This window comes from Staurois parvus, unplaced genomic scaffold, assembly GCF_062004578.1.
Source record: "Staurois parvus isolate SC_StPar_1 unplaced genomic scaffold, SC_StPar_1.0 ptg001330l, whole genome shotgun sequence".
NCBI classification, from domain to species: Eukaryota; Metazoa; Chordata; class Amphibia; order Anura; family Ranidae; genus Staurois; species Staurois parvus.
Window position 1 is genome coordinate 481428 of NW_028319126.1, and position 13100 is coordinate 494527.

The 13100-nt window shown below is 43.1% G+C and overlaps 1 protein-coding gene across 15 annotated transcripts in view; it reads left to right on the forward strand.

Moving 5' to 3' along the window:
• The window catches only part of NRXN3 (neurexin 3), a 454309-nt gene that overhangs the window by 347435 nt on the left and 93774 nt on the right, over window positions 1-13100 (forward strand). For all 15 annotated transcript variants that reach the window (XR_016308255.1, XR_016308253.1, XR_016308254.1 and 12 more), the window contains one exon: window positions 4817-4988. Coding sequence is in view for 12 of the 15 variants with exons in the window: in XM_089661377.1 (XP_089517503.1) it covers window positions 4817-4988 (172 nt within the window). In the remaining 3 variants the exon portion in view is untranslated. The remainder of the gene's footprint in view (window positions 1-4816; window positions 4989-13100) is intronic.

The window sequence follows — 13100 nt, forward strand, 5'->3', positions numbered from 1 at the left end:
AAAATCTTTACCAAGTAATTATAGACCTGTTAGTTTAACTTCTATAGTTGGGAATATACTGGAGAGTTTAATAAAAGACCACATAGATGAGTTCTTGCTGGAAAAAAATATTTTAAGCAACAGACAGCGTGGATTCATGAAAGACAGAAGTTGTCAAACAAATCTGATTTCTTTTTATGAGGGGGTGAGCAAAACCTTGGACAGAGGGTTGGCGGTGGACGTGGTATACTTGGACAGAGGGGTGGCGGCGGACGTGGTATACTTGGACAGAGGGGTGGCGGTGGACATGGTATACTGGAACAGAGGGGTGGCGGTAGACGTGGTATACTTGGACAAAGGGGTGGCGGTGGACGTGGTATACTTGGATTTTGCAAAAGCGTTTGACACAGTGCCCCACACACGGCTAACGTGTAAGGTAAAGTCTACAGGCTTGGAAAATTCTGGCTAAAAGATCTTATTCAAAGAATAGTGGTTAATGATTCATACTCTGAATGGTCTAGGGTTGTCAGTGGTGTACCCCAAGGTTCAGTGTTGGGACCCTTACTTTTTAATATATTTATAAACTATATTGGATCTGGGATTAAAATCCCATTTCAGGCTTTGCAGATGACACCAAGCTGTGCAGTGGGATGTCTTCAACTTACAAGTCAACCTCAATGCTCTGTGTAATTGGGCAACTATGTGGCAAATGAGTTTCAATGAGGGCTAAGAATATGCATGCATCATACATACTGGGGGGGGGGGGGTTACAACTGGGGGAATCAATGGTGGTGAAGGATCTGGGAGTTCTGGTAGATCACAAGCTTAATAATGACATGCAATACCAAGCTGCGGGTTCTAAAGCAATCAAAGTCCTCTCTTGTATTAAAAGAGGTATAAACTCCTGAGAGAGAGATATCATCCCCCCCCCCGTACAAATAATTAGTAATACCTCATCTGGAATATGCAGTTCAGTTTTGGGCACCAATTCACAAAAAGAACATTGGGGAACTGGAGAAAGTATAGAGAAGGGCAACCATAACTGATAAGAGGCATGGAGGAGCTCAGCTATGAGGAAAGATCAGAGGAACTGAATGTATTCTCTCTTGAGAAGAGGAGATTAAGGGGGGATATGATCTCCATGTATAATACATAAGGGGGGGGATATGATCTCCATGTATAACACATAAGGGGGGATGTGATCTCCATGTATAATACATAAGGGGGGATGTGATCTCCATGTATAATACATAAGGGGGGATGTGATCTCCATGTATAATACATAAGGGGGATGTGATCACCATGTATAATACATAAGGGGGATGTGATCACCATGTATAATACATAAGGGGGGATATGATCTCCATGTATAATACATAAGGGGGGGATATGATCACCATGTATAATACATAAGGGGGGATATGATCTCCATGTATAATACATAAGGGGGATATGATCTCCATGTATAATACATAAGGGGGATATGATCTCCATGTATAATACATAAAGGGGGATATGATCTCCATGTATAATACATAAGGGGGGATATGACCTCCATGTATAATACATAAGGGGGATATGACCTTCATGTATAATACATAAGGGGGGATATGATCTCCATGTATAATACATAAGGGGGATATGATCTCCATGTATAATACATAAGGGGGGATATGATCTCCATGTATAATACATAAGGGGGATATGATCTCCATGTATAATACATAAGGGGGGATATGATCACCATGTATAATACATAAGGGGGGATATGATCAACATGTATAATACATAAGGGGGGATGTGATCTCCATGTATAATACATAAGGGGGGGATGTGATCTCCATGTATAATACATAAGGGGGGGATGTGATCTCCATGTATAATACATAAGGGGGGATATGATCCCCATGTATAATACATAAGGGGGGATATGATCCCCATGTATAATACATAAGGGGGGATATGATCTCCATGTATAATACATAAGGGGGATATGATCTCCATGTATAATACATAAGGGGGGACATGATCTCCATGTATAATACATAAGGGGGGATATGATCTCCATGTATAAATACATCAGTGGTTCATATGGTGAACTCGGTGTAGAGCTATTCACCTTGAGGTCATCACAGAGGACAAGGGGGCACTCTTTAAGTCTGGAGGAAAAGAAATTTACTCTCCAAACACGGAAAGGTTTCTTCACAGTGAGAGCTGTGAGAATGTGGAATAGACTCCCTCAAAAGTTGGTTCCGGCCAGCTCAGTGAATTGCTTCCAAAAAGGCCTGGATTATTTCTTAGATACACAGAATATAACTGGATATAACATTTATAAGTAAAGTTGATCTAGGGAATATCCGATTGCCTCTGAGGAGATCAGGAAGGAATTTTTCTCCAAGCAGGAGAAAATTGGATCTTGCTTTGCTGGGTTTTTTTTTGCCTTCCTCTGGATCAACTGTGGGTGTAGGATTATAACTTTTTTTTTTTAATGGTTGAACTGGATGGACTTTTGTCTTTTTTTCTGCCAGACTAATTGTTACTATGTGGTATGTTGAAAGCCCTTTCTTAGCTGCTTTTCCGGAACATGTTAACAGGGCACATTGCTTGCTAATGTGCCTAAAATAAGGCCCTGCAAAGGTCTGAACCAGCCTATTCAGGAATATAGCTATTTCAGGCAGGGTGCTCAGTTGATATGGAAGATGTCATTCCATTGAATACTGTAAGACTGCAGTCAATCTTTGTAACTTTAGCCAATTGTTCTTTCAAAGTAGAATAATCTGCTTCCATCAGAACCCTTTGTAGATCCCCAGTTTTATCTCTGAAGGGTCACCTCACAATTGGTCCAACTAACAAGCACAGTTGCCATTACACTTTCTATCTGCTTTGTACAATAAAATCAAACAAGCAGAATATTTCTGAAGAATATAATTTGGGTTTCCTGACTCAACCACTAGGGGGTTATGAGCAATAAAATAAAGGCATGAAATCAGAAGAACATGAAGACAAGGCTGAGACATCAGAATACGTCATATGGGGGAGCAGTACAATCTTCATAGAGGAGGGTTCTTCCTCTTGACTGCAAATATACAGGTCCAAAGGCCAAGAAAGGCCTAGTCAGATGAGCACATACAGATGGTATCGTCTGACTAAAGTAACAGAAGATAGAAAAGGCTTGAAGCACCATTAAGCTCGGGGGGTAGATATCTTCACTATGCCAGATGGTAGCAGGATGTAGTAAAGGGGGACATGGTTTCCAGGCCAGCAATTATAAAGCTTAGATACCAGTACTATTCTGCATATAGGGATCAGCGTAACATGTATGTGTGGGCAAAAAATAAAAATATTCAATATATCTCTGCAATAAGTGCACATTTACCATGTTTTGTCTCTTTAAAAAGTACAAAAAAAAACCTGAGCTGGCAACGCTGCCTATGCTGCATTGAGGTCCCAAGGAGTGTTGTCAGTCCTTGCCCAGCTCTTTCTGCTTGACTACAGAAAGCTACCTTTTTTTTTTACACTGTGTGTAGAGATAGGGCTTTTGGGAGATGTACGAGGTGTGACAATATAATTCCCAGAATAGACTATAAAGAAAAACGAGAATGCTGCGCAGTATATTTGTTGCAGTGCGCTGCATGTCCGGAATGTTATCAAATCTGTATCCTTTAAAAGTGATTCTAAAGGCTTATTTTTTTTTTTTTTTAAAGAAAAAAATACCAAACATGTCTATACTTACCTGCTGTGTGCAGTAGTTTTGCACAGAGCAGCTAGTAACCTCCTCCTTTTCTCCAGTCCCCCACTGACGCTCCTGGCCCCTCCCTCCTGTCGGGTGCCCCCACCTCAAGCAGCTTGCTATGGGGCACCCACTGCTCTGTGTGTCCATCCACACTCAGATTTGTGGCTCGGCCCCGCTCCCTCTCTTCTCATTGGCTCACTGGCTGTGACTGATTGAGCCACTTCTATCTCAAACAGTGAGAAGAGGGAGTCCCGGGATAGCCAAGACTCCAGTGCAAATCGCTGGATTGAGAGGGGGCTTAGGTGAGTATTGGGGGGGCTGGGGGGAATGTTGCACAGAGGCGGTTTTTTACCTTCAAGCATAGAATGCATGAAGGTAAAAACACTGAGCCTTTATGATCACTTTAAGGCATTTTTTAATTTTAAAAACAGACACAAAACACATGTTGCTAAGTCAGGGGAATAAAGTGGTTAGTCAAGTTTAAGAATGGATTTCTGGGCCAAGAACTCACAAACACTTAATGCATCATGTGCAGGAGCATTGTCGTGGTGGAGAATCCACTTGTGAGTTCCTGTCTTTTCCTCCAAACAGATTCCTGTAACCTTTTCATCTTACACATTTGCATCCGTCCTTTGTGTTTTTTGGCTTTCCACTTCTTGCGCCATTGTGGACAACTTCCCACCCTTCCTTAAACCGCCTATGCCATTCAAAAACACTTGATTTCTTCATGGAATGTTCATCATAAGCCTGTTGTAACAAAGCTAAAGTTCCACTCACACTTTTGCCAATTTTCATGCAAAATTTGATGGTATTCTGCTGCTCCAGATTCATGTCACTCATTTTCCACCAACAGTGCAACAAACACACGTATTATTTCTTCTACTACTCCGTAAAGTACTGATATCCCAAAAGCTGCCCCTGCAAGAACTTTATAAGGCTGGGTGTTGATCTCACGGGCAGTAAGAAATGCTGTTTCCTGCTACAAAACATAGGAAAAAGAGATAATGCTGGTACACATTCTAGAGAGGTGGAGGTTTGAGGTAAATTTAGTTCATGCCTGCATAAATCCTTAAATATGTTACTAATCCCTCTCTCTTTCCACAGGAACAAGGCAAAGTTGGTGTGACCTTTAACATCGGCTTGATGGACATCTCTATCCGGGAAGAGAGTACCCCGGTGAATGATGGTAACTATCACATAGTGAAATACACCCGGAATGGAGGCAACGCAACTCTACAAGTGGATACCCGGCCAGTGAACGAGTACTACCCTGGAGGTAACCACACAAAACCAGTGTAGCGTATTGAAGTATGCAGTTTGTAAGAACCTAATGGGTTGATCTGTACACCACACTGGGGTTTCTATAGGGAATGGGACATGACAAGGAATGGGGCAGCAACATCATGAAGTAGCAGGCACACCACATTGAAGGGCTTATAACCTGAGGTAAATCAGTTGCTATTGATTTCATACTTGAAGATGCGAAGGTCCGGAAATCAGGTCCGGTAACTGCTCCCGGGTGATGGTGCTGGCACTCGTTCCGGAAGGCAGTAAAGTTCACACTTGGAAGGAGATCAATGGTTCCAGAATTTGCTGACTGAACTTTATTCACAGAATATAACGGGCAGTGAATGCTGAGCATTGGAGGAATGGGCTCCAAATCCAGGAAATCGCCTCCCTGGGAATAATCTTATCCTCATTACACGGCTGCCTTCACTGGAAAACGAGACGCAGCTTTTGTAGCAGTGAAGCTTGGCAGTCTTGAGTTCTCCAGCTGTCATTGAGTGGGAATTCTGGGTTTGTTAGTTCCACACTGGGAATAGGGCTTCATACAGACAAGAAGCTACATACTGCTGTTATGCTATGCTCCTCTCTGGCCAATGTGTAATAGAAAACAGTTTTTTGTGGTTTGTGCGAATGGAGTCCTCATGGAAGTACGTTGGATGGTACAGACTCATATTCTGAAGCATGCTTCTGATGCATCCATTGTTCATATGAGTGACAGAAAGGAGGAACAGTATGTTGGGTGCCCAGGGAAGCTAAGCAGAGGAACACACACATGGCAGGGAGGGCTAGGTACAAGTCCTGCAGCTTCTAGGACAATGGCTAAGGCCTGGAGACACCTGACCATCAAATCTATATGAGCTGTTGGACATTCAGTTTCAAAACCATGGCAATTAGTATGGAGTTGCCCTCTTTCCCAGTGCTTTCCCAGATAGCCTTCAGTGTTCTGGGAAATCTTTCCACAAGAGTGTGTGTATAAAACTTGTGAGTTCAGGTACTGATATTGGATGAGAAGACCTGTATCACTATCAGAGTTCCAATTTATGCCAGAGGTGTTCAGTAGGGTTAAGGCCAGGGGTTTGTCTAGGTCACTCTAGTTCCTCCATACCAAACTGGTCAAACCATATCTATATGGAGTTGGCTTTGTACACAGGGGCTCAGTCATGCTGGAGCTGAAATGGGCCTTCTTCTAACTGTTACCGCAAGGATAGAAGAAAACAGCTCTTAAAAAATTGTCTTTTGCATGCTATACTATTACCAGTACCCTTCTCTGGAAACGCCTTAGTTCAATCATTTTGGAGGAGTCCACATAACTTTTGGCCATGTAGTGTATATGTTTATTTCATAAAATGGTGCAAAAAACAATGGTGATTGGTAACCTATATCAACCAGTAAGATGTTGAATTTTATCAGTTTGCAGTAGACAGAATGTTGTAGATTTTTTTCTGATTGGCTGCTAATGATTATTACTCTTTTTTTACAGCTCACTCTTTGCCTTTCTTAATAGTGGCCAATTAAAGTTGTCATGTGCATGTCGAGCTTAGAATACGAACAGTTGACAGACAGGATTCATAATCTAACAATGTACCAACTTTTTCTTCCAGCATACAGCTATGTGAGTTAGATTTCCTACAGCCAAATGTGCCTTAAGCAGTGTGACTGAGATCCTGCATCCAATTCTGACTTTTTCTTTAAGGTTGGCAGCTGGCAATGGAGCCCTGACTAAACAAGGCTTTCTGTCTTTGCACAAAGATATCTCTATTACTTCTTGTTTTTTATGTAGGGGAACTGTTATGCAACAAGCTATGTTATCTAGCCCCTAGTCTGGGAAATAAATATTCCTCTTAGATCAGCTTTTCTTGAATATTCTGTGCTAATCAGGTTTATCGCTGGAAGCCTCTGCTGATAGGTCGGTGCTATATAAAGTGTAATTCCATTTTTCTACTGTTAAGAGTAGTAAAAATATTAATCTTTGCAAATAATGTTTAATGCTGGTCAAAACTCCTCATATCTATAGAATACTCGCCAAGACCTAGCATAACCATGAAGAGTCAGTAAACTGGAGCACCACACCAATGTGTTGGAGTGAAGGGGCCTCCTTCATCAGGGCTTAAAGACCTGTGATGGTGAAGTGGTAGATTTGAATGGATTTGAGAACTCTTGAGTAATATTGCTCCTTACTAGTGGTTGGTATTCTGTCTGCTGAAGCCTGATCACAAGTAAGGCTGCTTTCACATTGATCCATTTTTCTTCCGCTTTTGTGTTTTAAAAAAAAAAAAAAAAAAAAAGCGGAAGAAAAATGTGTGACCAAGTATTCCTATGGAATTCTTCACACTGATCTGTTGAGGGTCCAGTGCATTTTTTAGAAATTTACTTGCTGCATTTTTGGTGCAGGTTTGATGCAGTGAAATAAACGCACCAAAAATGCACCTCCCCATTGAAATCAATGGAAAACATGGCAAAAATACTTCAAAATGCATCTCGTATTTTTGGTGCTATTTTTGAGTACCGTGTCATGTAGTAAAAAATGCACTGCACACACAGTACAAACGCGGAAAAAAAACATGTGTTTTTGGTCTGGATCAGTGTAAAAGTAGCCTAAAAGGCCATGTTATGCCAAGGTTCCCCAAACCATTTCATCATAACCAGAATTTTAGCCCAGATCCCAGATGAAGGTGGCACTTAAAATCAGCCGAGATATGTTGGCATATTATATTAGTTTTTTTATTTTTTATGATGAAATATTTTCAGACTCCAAAACCATTCATGTGGTGCTCCTGGTTTATTATATCCCCGGTTTTACCCAAGGTGTCTGCAAGGCCCATTTGTGTTTTAGAACCACCTAGCTATAGCACACTGCATTATAAAACTTCACTCTGCACAGTAGAACTTAATCCAGCATCTCCTGATCACGCTTCGTATTCCAATGAGCCTACCTTTAAATCCCCAAAAAGAGCACCTGTTACTCTGGCTACAGTGGATACTTTAAGAGCCTGAGCACACATGCTGAAACAAGATAATGCTGTTCCCAAACAGATACATGCCAGGTCTTCTGGTGTCTCTCTTGCCAGAAGGTATACAGTATATATGTATACAAATTCCCCTTACAAGATTCCCAATTACAAGAGCCGCAGATTTGATCTGCTCCCCATTCAGGTTTCAATCTCTTAATGAACAGAGTAAGATGACGGTAAGTTCCTGGCACTGCATATAGGAGTGGGCACAGCCGGCTTATTACTGCCACACTCTCCTCCTCTGCCTGATCATTGTTGTTCTGCCTGTGATCTGACAAGCTGAATACTATTACCGCTATCAAAGAGTCTCTTTGCTCTTCGCTGTAAAAGCTTCTCTGAAGCCAATGATCTGTTCAGGGCAGACTGCGAACTTCTGACTAATCCTGAGATTAAATGTGACCACCGTGAGAGATCACACCGACTACCACTAGGTGTACAACAAGGGCAGATCTCTGGGGGCAGCTACACCCCTGGGATTTGTGCCGGAGTGTACAAGGAAATGGGGGGCACTTGAAACGGTCATTAGTTTACAGGGGGAGGGCTGACCTGATATCGGTGTACAAGGAGAGTTCAGTGTGTCCTGTGTATTCTGAGGGTCTGTGTGCACCAATGTAATTGTATTAGGTGGGGGTCTTTGTGTCCTAGTGTTATTGTATTCAGGAAAGGGGAGAGGTCTGTATATCCTGCTGTTGTATATTCGGTGGGGTTGGTGAATCTTGGTGCAAGTGTATCCAGAGGTTGATGTGTCCTGGTGTTGGTGTATTTGGAGGGGTTAGTGTGTTTCGATGTTGTGGTGTTGATGTCGTTGCATTAGGTTGAGGGAGGTTAGTTTGTCCTAGTGTTGGTGGTTTCAGAGTGGAGGGGTTGGTGTTGGTGTATTTGGAGGGATCAGTGTGTACTGGTGTTGGTGTATTTGGAGGGCTTGGTGTGTCCTGATAATAGTGTATTCAGCAGTGTTCATGTGTCCTTGTGCTTATGTTTTTGGAGTGGTCATTGTGTACTGGTGCTGGTACATTGAGATGAGAGAAGGACGTCATCGTGCCCCAGTGTTTTTGTCTTTCTGGTGTCCATGTATTCAGAGGGGTCAGTGTGTCCTTGTGTTGGTGTATTTTGGAGGGGTGATTGTGTACTGGTGCTGGTACATTGAGATGAAAGGATGGCGTCATCATGCCCCAGTGTTTTTGTTGTCCTGGTGTCCGTGTATTCAGAGGGGTCTGTGTTGGTGTATTTGGAGGGGTCATTATCTACTGGTGTAGGTATATTGAGATGAGGGGAGGGGGTCATTGTGCCCTTGTGTTGGTGTATTCAGAGGGGTCTGCGTGCCCTGGTATCAATGTATTTGGAGTGGTTGGCATGTTCTGGTGTTGGTTTATTCGAAAGAAGTGGGTGTGTCCTTGTGTCAGTATATTTGGAGGCATCATTGAGTTCTGGTGTTGGTGTATTTGGAGGGATTGGTGTGTCCTGGTAACAGTGTATTCAGCAGTGTGGGTGTATCCTTGCGCTGGTGTATTTGGAAGGGCCAATGTGTACTGATATTGGTATGTTGAGATGAGGGAAGGGAGTCATCGTGTCCTGGTGTTGTAGTTGTGTCCTGGTGTCAGTGTATTCAAAAGGGTCAGTGTGTCTGTGTTGGTGTATTTGGAGGGGTCATTGTGTACTGGTGCTGATATATTGAGATGAGAGAAGGGGGTCATCGTGTCCCGGTGTTTTTGTTGTCCTGGTGACAGAGGGGTCAGTGTGTCTTTATAAGTGTATTTGGAAGGGTCATTGTGTACTGGTGCTGATACATTGAGATGAGGGAAGGGGGTCATTGTATCCCGGTGTTTTTGTTGTCCTGGTGTCAGTGTTGGTGTATTTGGAAGGGTCATTGTGTACTGGTGCAGATACACGGAGATGAAGGAAAGGGGATCATTGTGTCCTGGTGTTTTCGTTGTGTCCTGCTGTCAGTGTATTCAGAGGGATCATTGTGTCCTTGTGTTGGTGTATTCTGAGGGGTCTGCATACTCTGGTGTTGATGTATTAGGAGGGCTCAGCTTGTCCTTGTGTCAATTATTTTGAAAGGGGTTGGTGTGTCCTGGTGTTGGTGTATTTGGAGGGGTCAGTATGTATGTGTCTGAGTGGTGATGGAAGGTGGAGATCCTGTACAGCTCCTGGAAAAATGATTATACATGAGAAGGCAAACAAATGATATGGAAGAATCGGTGTGAATGAAGGAATGGATTTCTGGCAAGATCTGAGCGAATCATTTCAGACATGAAGCTACTGGGGCAGCAGGAGTGATGGGGGCCACCTGTGCTTCACTTTGAGAACACAGCAGAGTCAGTGATAATTGTCATAATTAGCTGTGAATCAATCTGAGCTCCAAACAAAAGCAGCAGACGGATCTCAGCGGGCTGCGTCACAGTGCACAGTGGTGCTGGGAAATAACACTTCATGGCTTTGTGTAGTGACACAATATAGTCCGGGTGTATTTAGGCTCCTGCGGACAAAACAATCCACTGTACAGAGGAGTCCCTCCACTCTACTCTGTGTTCATCTACAGTAACCCACAGCAGCCAATCAGAAATCACCAGCCAGCACATTCAGTAACAGGTGATATGGAGCTGCTGTGGGTTATTGAACAAGACCAGGAGCAATAAGTGCAGTAACCCATAACAGCCATCCAGTCATCATTCATCTTACAGTTGTGAGCTGAAATCTGGTTACTATGGGTTGCTTCACTTTTTTTTTATATTTGTCAAACATTGGTGGTAAGATTTCAGTGCTGGAATCTGAATATGTTTACACAGTGTAACAGGAGGGGAGAGAGAATACCCCAAAGTGGGCAGGAACACCTAATGGTCCATGGTGAACAAGGATCATGGCAGGGTAATTTCATCACTGGAGTGCCAAAGAGAAGGCAGGAGTGACCTATAACTGAAATACCTACTGGATTAAATTATATTACAGGATCAATTCACAAACATTAAACACTGCAATAAGGACCCTTAAAATAGTTATAGACTGATGGAAATGTGTCCAGTTCAACAGGAACTGGCCAAATTTCGACCCACCTATGGGCAAGCTGGTTGCACTGAAGTTGATCCATCGATCAAGTTCAGTACAACCAGCCTGTTGGGTTTATTTTTTGTATGATCACTTCTGCTGGCTATAGCCGGCAGCAATGATCATTGTATTCTGACTACGGGGAAACCTCCTGCTGTCAGAATACAATAGTGCAGTGTCAGTGTTGATGGGGGAATTGAGAGATTCTCCTTCCTTCAACCCGTGGTTGAAAGAAAAAAAAATTGCATAATGTTTGGCCAGCCTTAGTTTCCCAAAAAAGTAGTAGTTATTATTTTCATTCATTGACGGATACATCTCTGCTTTAGATCATCACCAGCTGGGTATATCGCCACGTACACAGTTGATGACCTAAAGAAGAGCTGTGTTCTGTAATAAATGTAGAGAAAAGCATTTTGTGTACAAAAAATCCTATTTTTCAGAGTCTTGTGTTAAGAGGAAGTATGTCCAAAGCTTTTTTTGGCCATACTGCTCTCGTGGGTCACAGGAGTGTAATTCTGTGACCCAGAATCGTCTGACAGTGGGCTAGAGTCTGTTGTTCGGATCTTTCCAGGGCCTGGAGCGGCTCTGTGACATAAGTGGACAATTATGTCAGCATCCAGCCAGATGCCTGATGAGCAGCCTGAACCAGGCACAGCCAGAGGTGAGTATGAATGCTTATTTTTTTTTATTCCCAAACTTCTCCTTTAAATCTGAACCCCAGAACAGGCAATCAGCACAGTTGGTTGTCTTTTTGTGCTGGAGCTCCCTATCTCAGTCTGAGCTGTGTTGTACAGGGACTGCATGAGGCTTGATGTCAAGCCAGATTCAGCTACTTGCGCCCCCTACACACTACCAGTTTTTTTCGTTCAACTCAGCGGGCTGAACAAAAAAAAAAGGCATGTTGCTGTAATAACACAAGAGGTGTTAGTACAGAGATCTCCCCCACTGTGCTATTGTGTTCTGACAGATGGACTGCCCCCCTCCACCAGAAAACACTGATAGCCATTGGATGAGAGCACTGATCAGAAGTCGATCGGCAGACCATTTTTCAGTCATGCCCCTTTGACAGCAGCCTAACCAGTTGCCGTACATACGGGCCGAATGTCAGCTGGTTTCTATCGAATCTACTGATACCGCCTGATATTTTCACGTGTGTACAGGGCTTTAAAGTGCTTTTTTTATTGCTGCTGTTTTCAAGCTTTGTGAATCGAGCCTTATCTGCGTTTAATATGTCTAGTATCTTTGTATGTCACTTAAAGTGGAGCTCCAGTCTCCCAAAAAAAAACAATACTGTAGCTGCTGACTTTTATTATAAGGGCATTACCTGTCCAGGGATCCATCAATGTCCTCACCAGAGCTGATTCTCCAATTGCTTCAGTTGCAGGAGCTGGGTTCACAGCCAGTTTTCCTACTACACATGTGCAAGTTGCACTGTGTGACTGGTCCCGCAGTCTTCTGGGACCTGTGTGTGTCCCAGAAGGCTGCTGGGAGGGGAGGGGCCAAAAGATCACCACAGTGATCTTACTTGGAAGTTGGTGCGAGTACCTGTCAAAACCAGGTATCTCCCAAAAAAGTGCCAAATGTGGCGGGGGGGGGGGGGGGGGGTAGAGAGACATACAAGCTGAACTTTCCCTTTAAAATGAAGAAATGTATATTTGTAATGACTTATAGGATATAGTTTGTGTCTCCTGTGTCAGCTGGCACTTTGGTTATCGGGGTCTTCCATTGCTTGTCTCATGTATGGTATGGCATGTTTTACATTTGTTGCAGTGATAATAAGGGAGACTTTAGTAGGAAGACGGACAGGGCACCATGGTTTCTGAAATGTCCTAGTGGCAGCTCCAGTAATTCCTGACCCTTGACCCTGACCTTTTGTAGGGTGCCTGATGTGTTTGGGGAAACCTTCTGTAGACCTTGTGCCATCACCCTAATTCTGCTGGTGAGGCTACAGATTTTCAGTATGACTAGTCCCTCTGGCACAATTTAGATGCAGTTTTCATATATAATTCCAGTGTCAGTGTGAAGTTTGTTGCTCCCAGACAAGA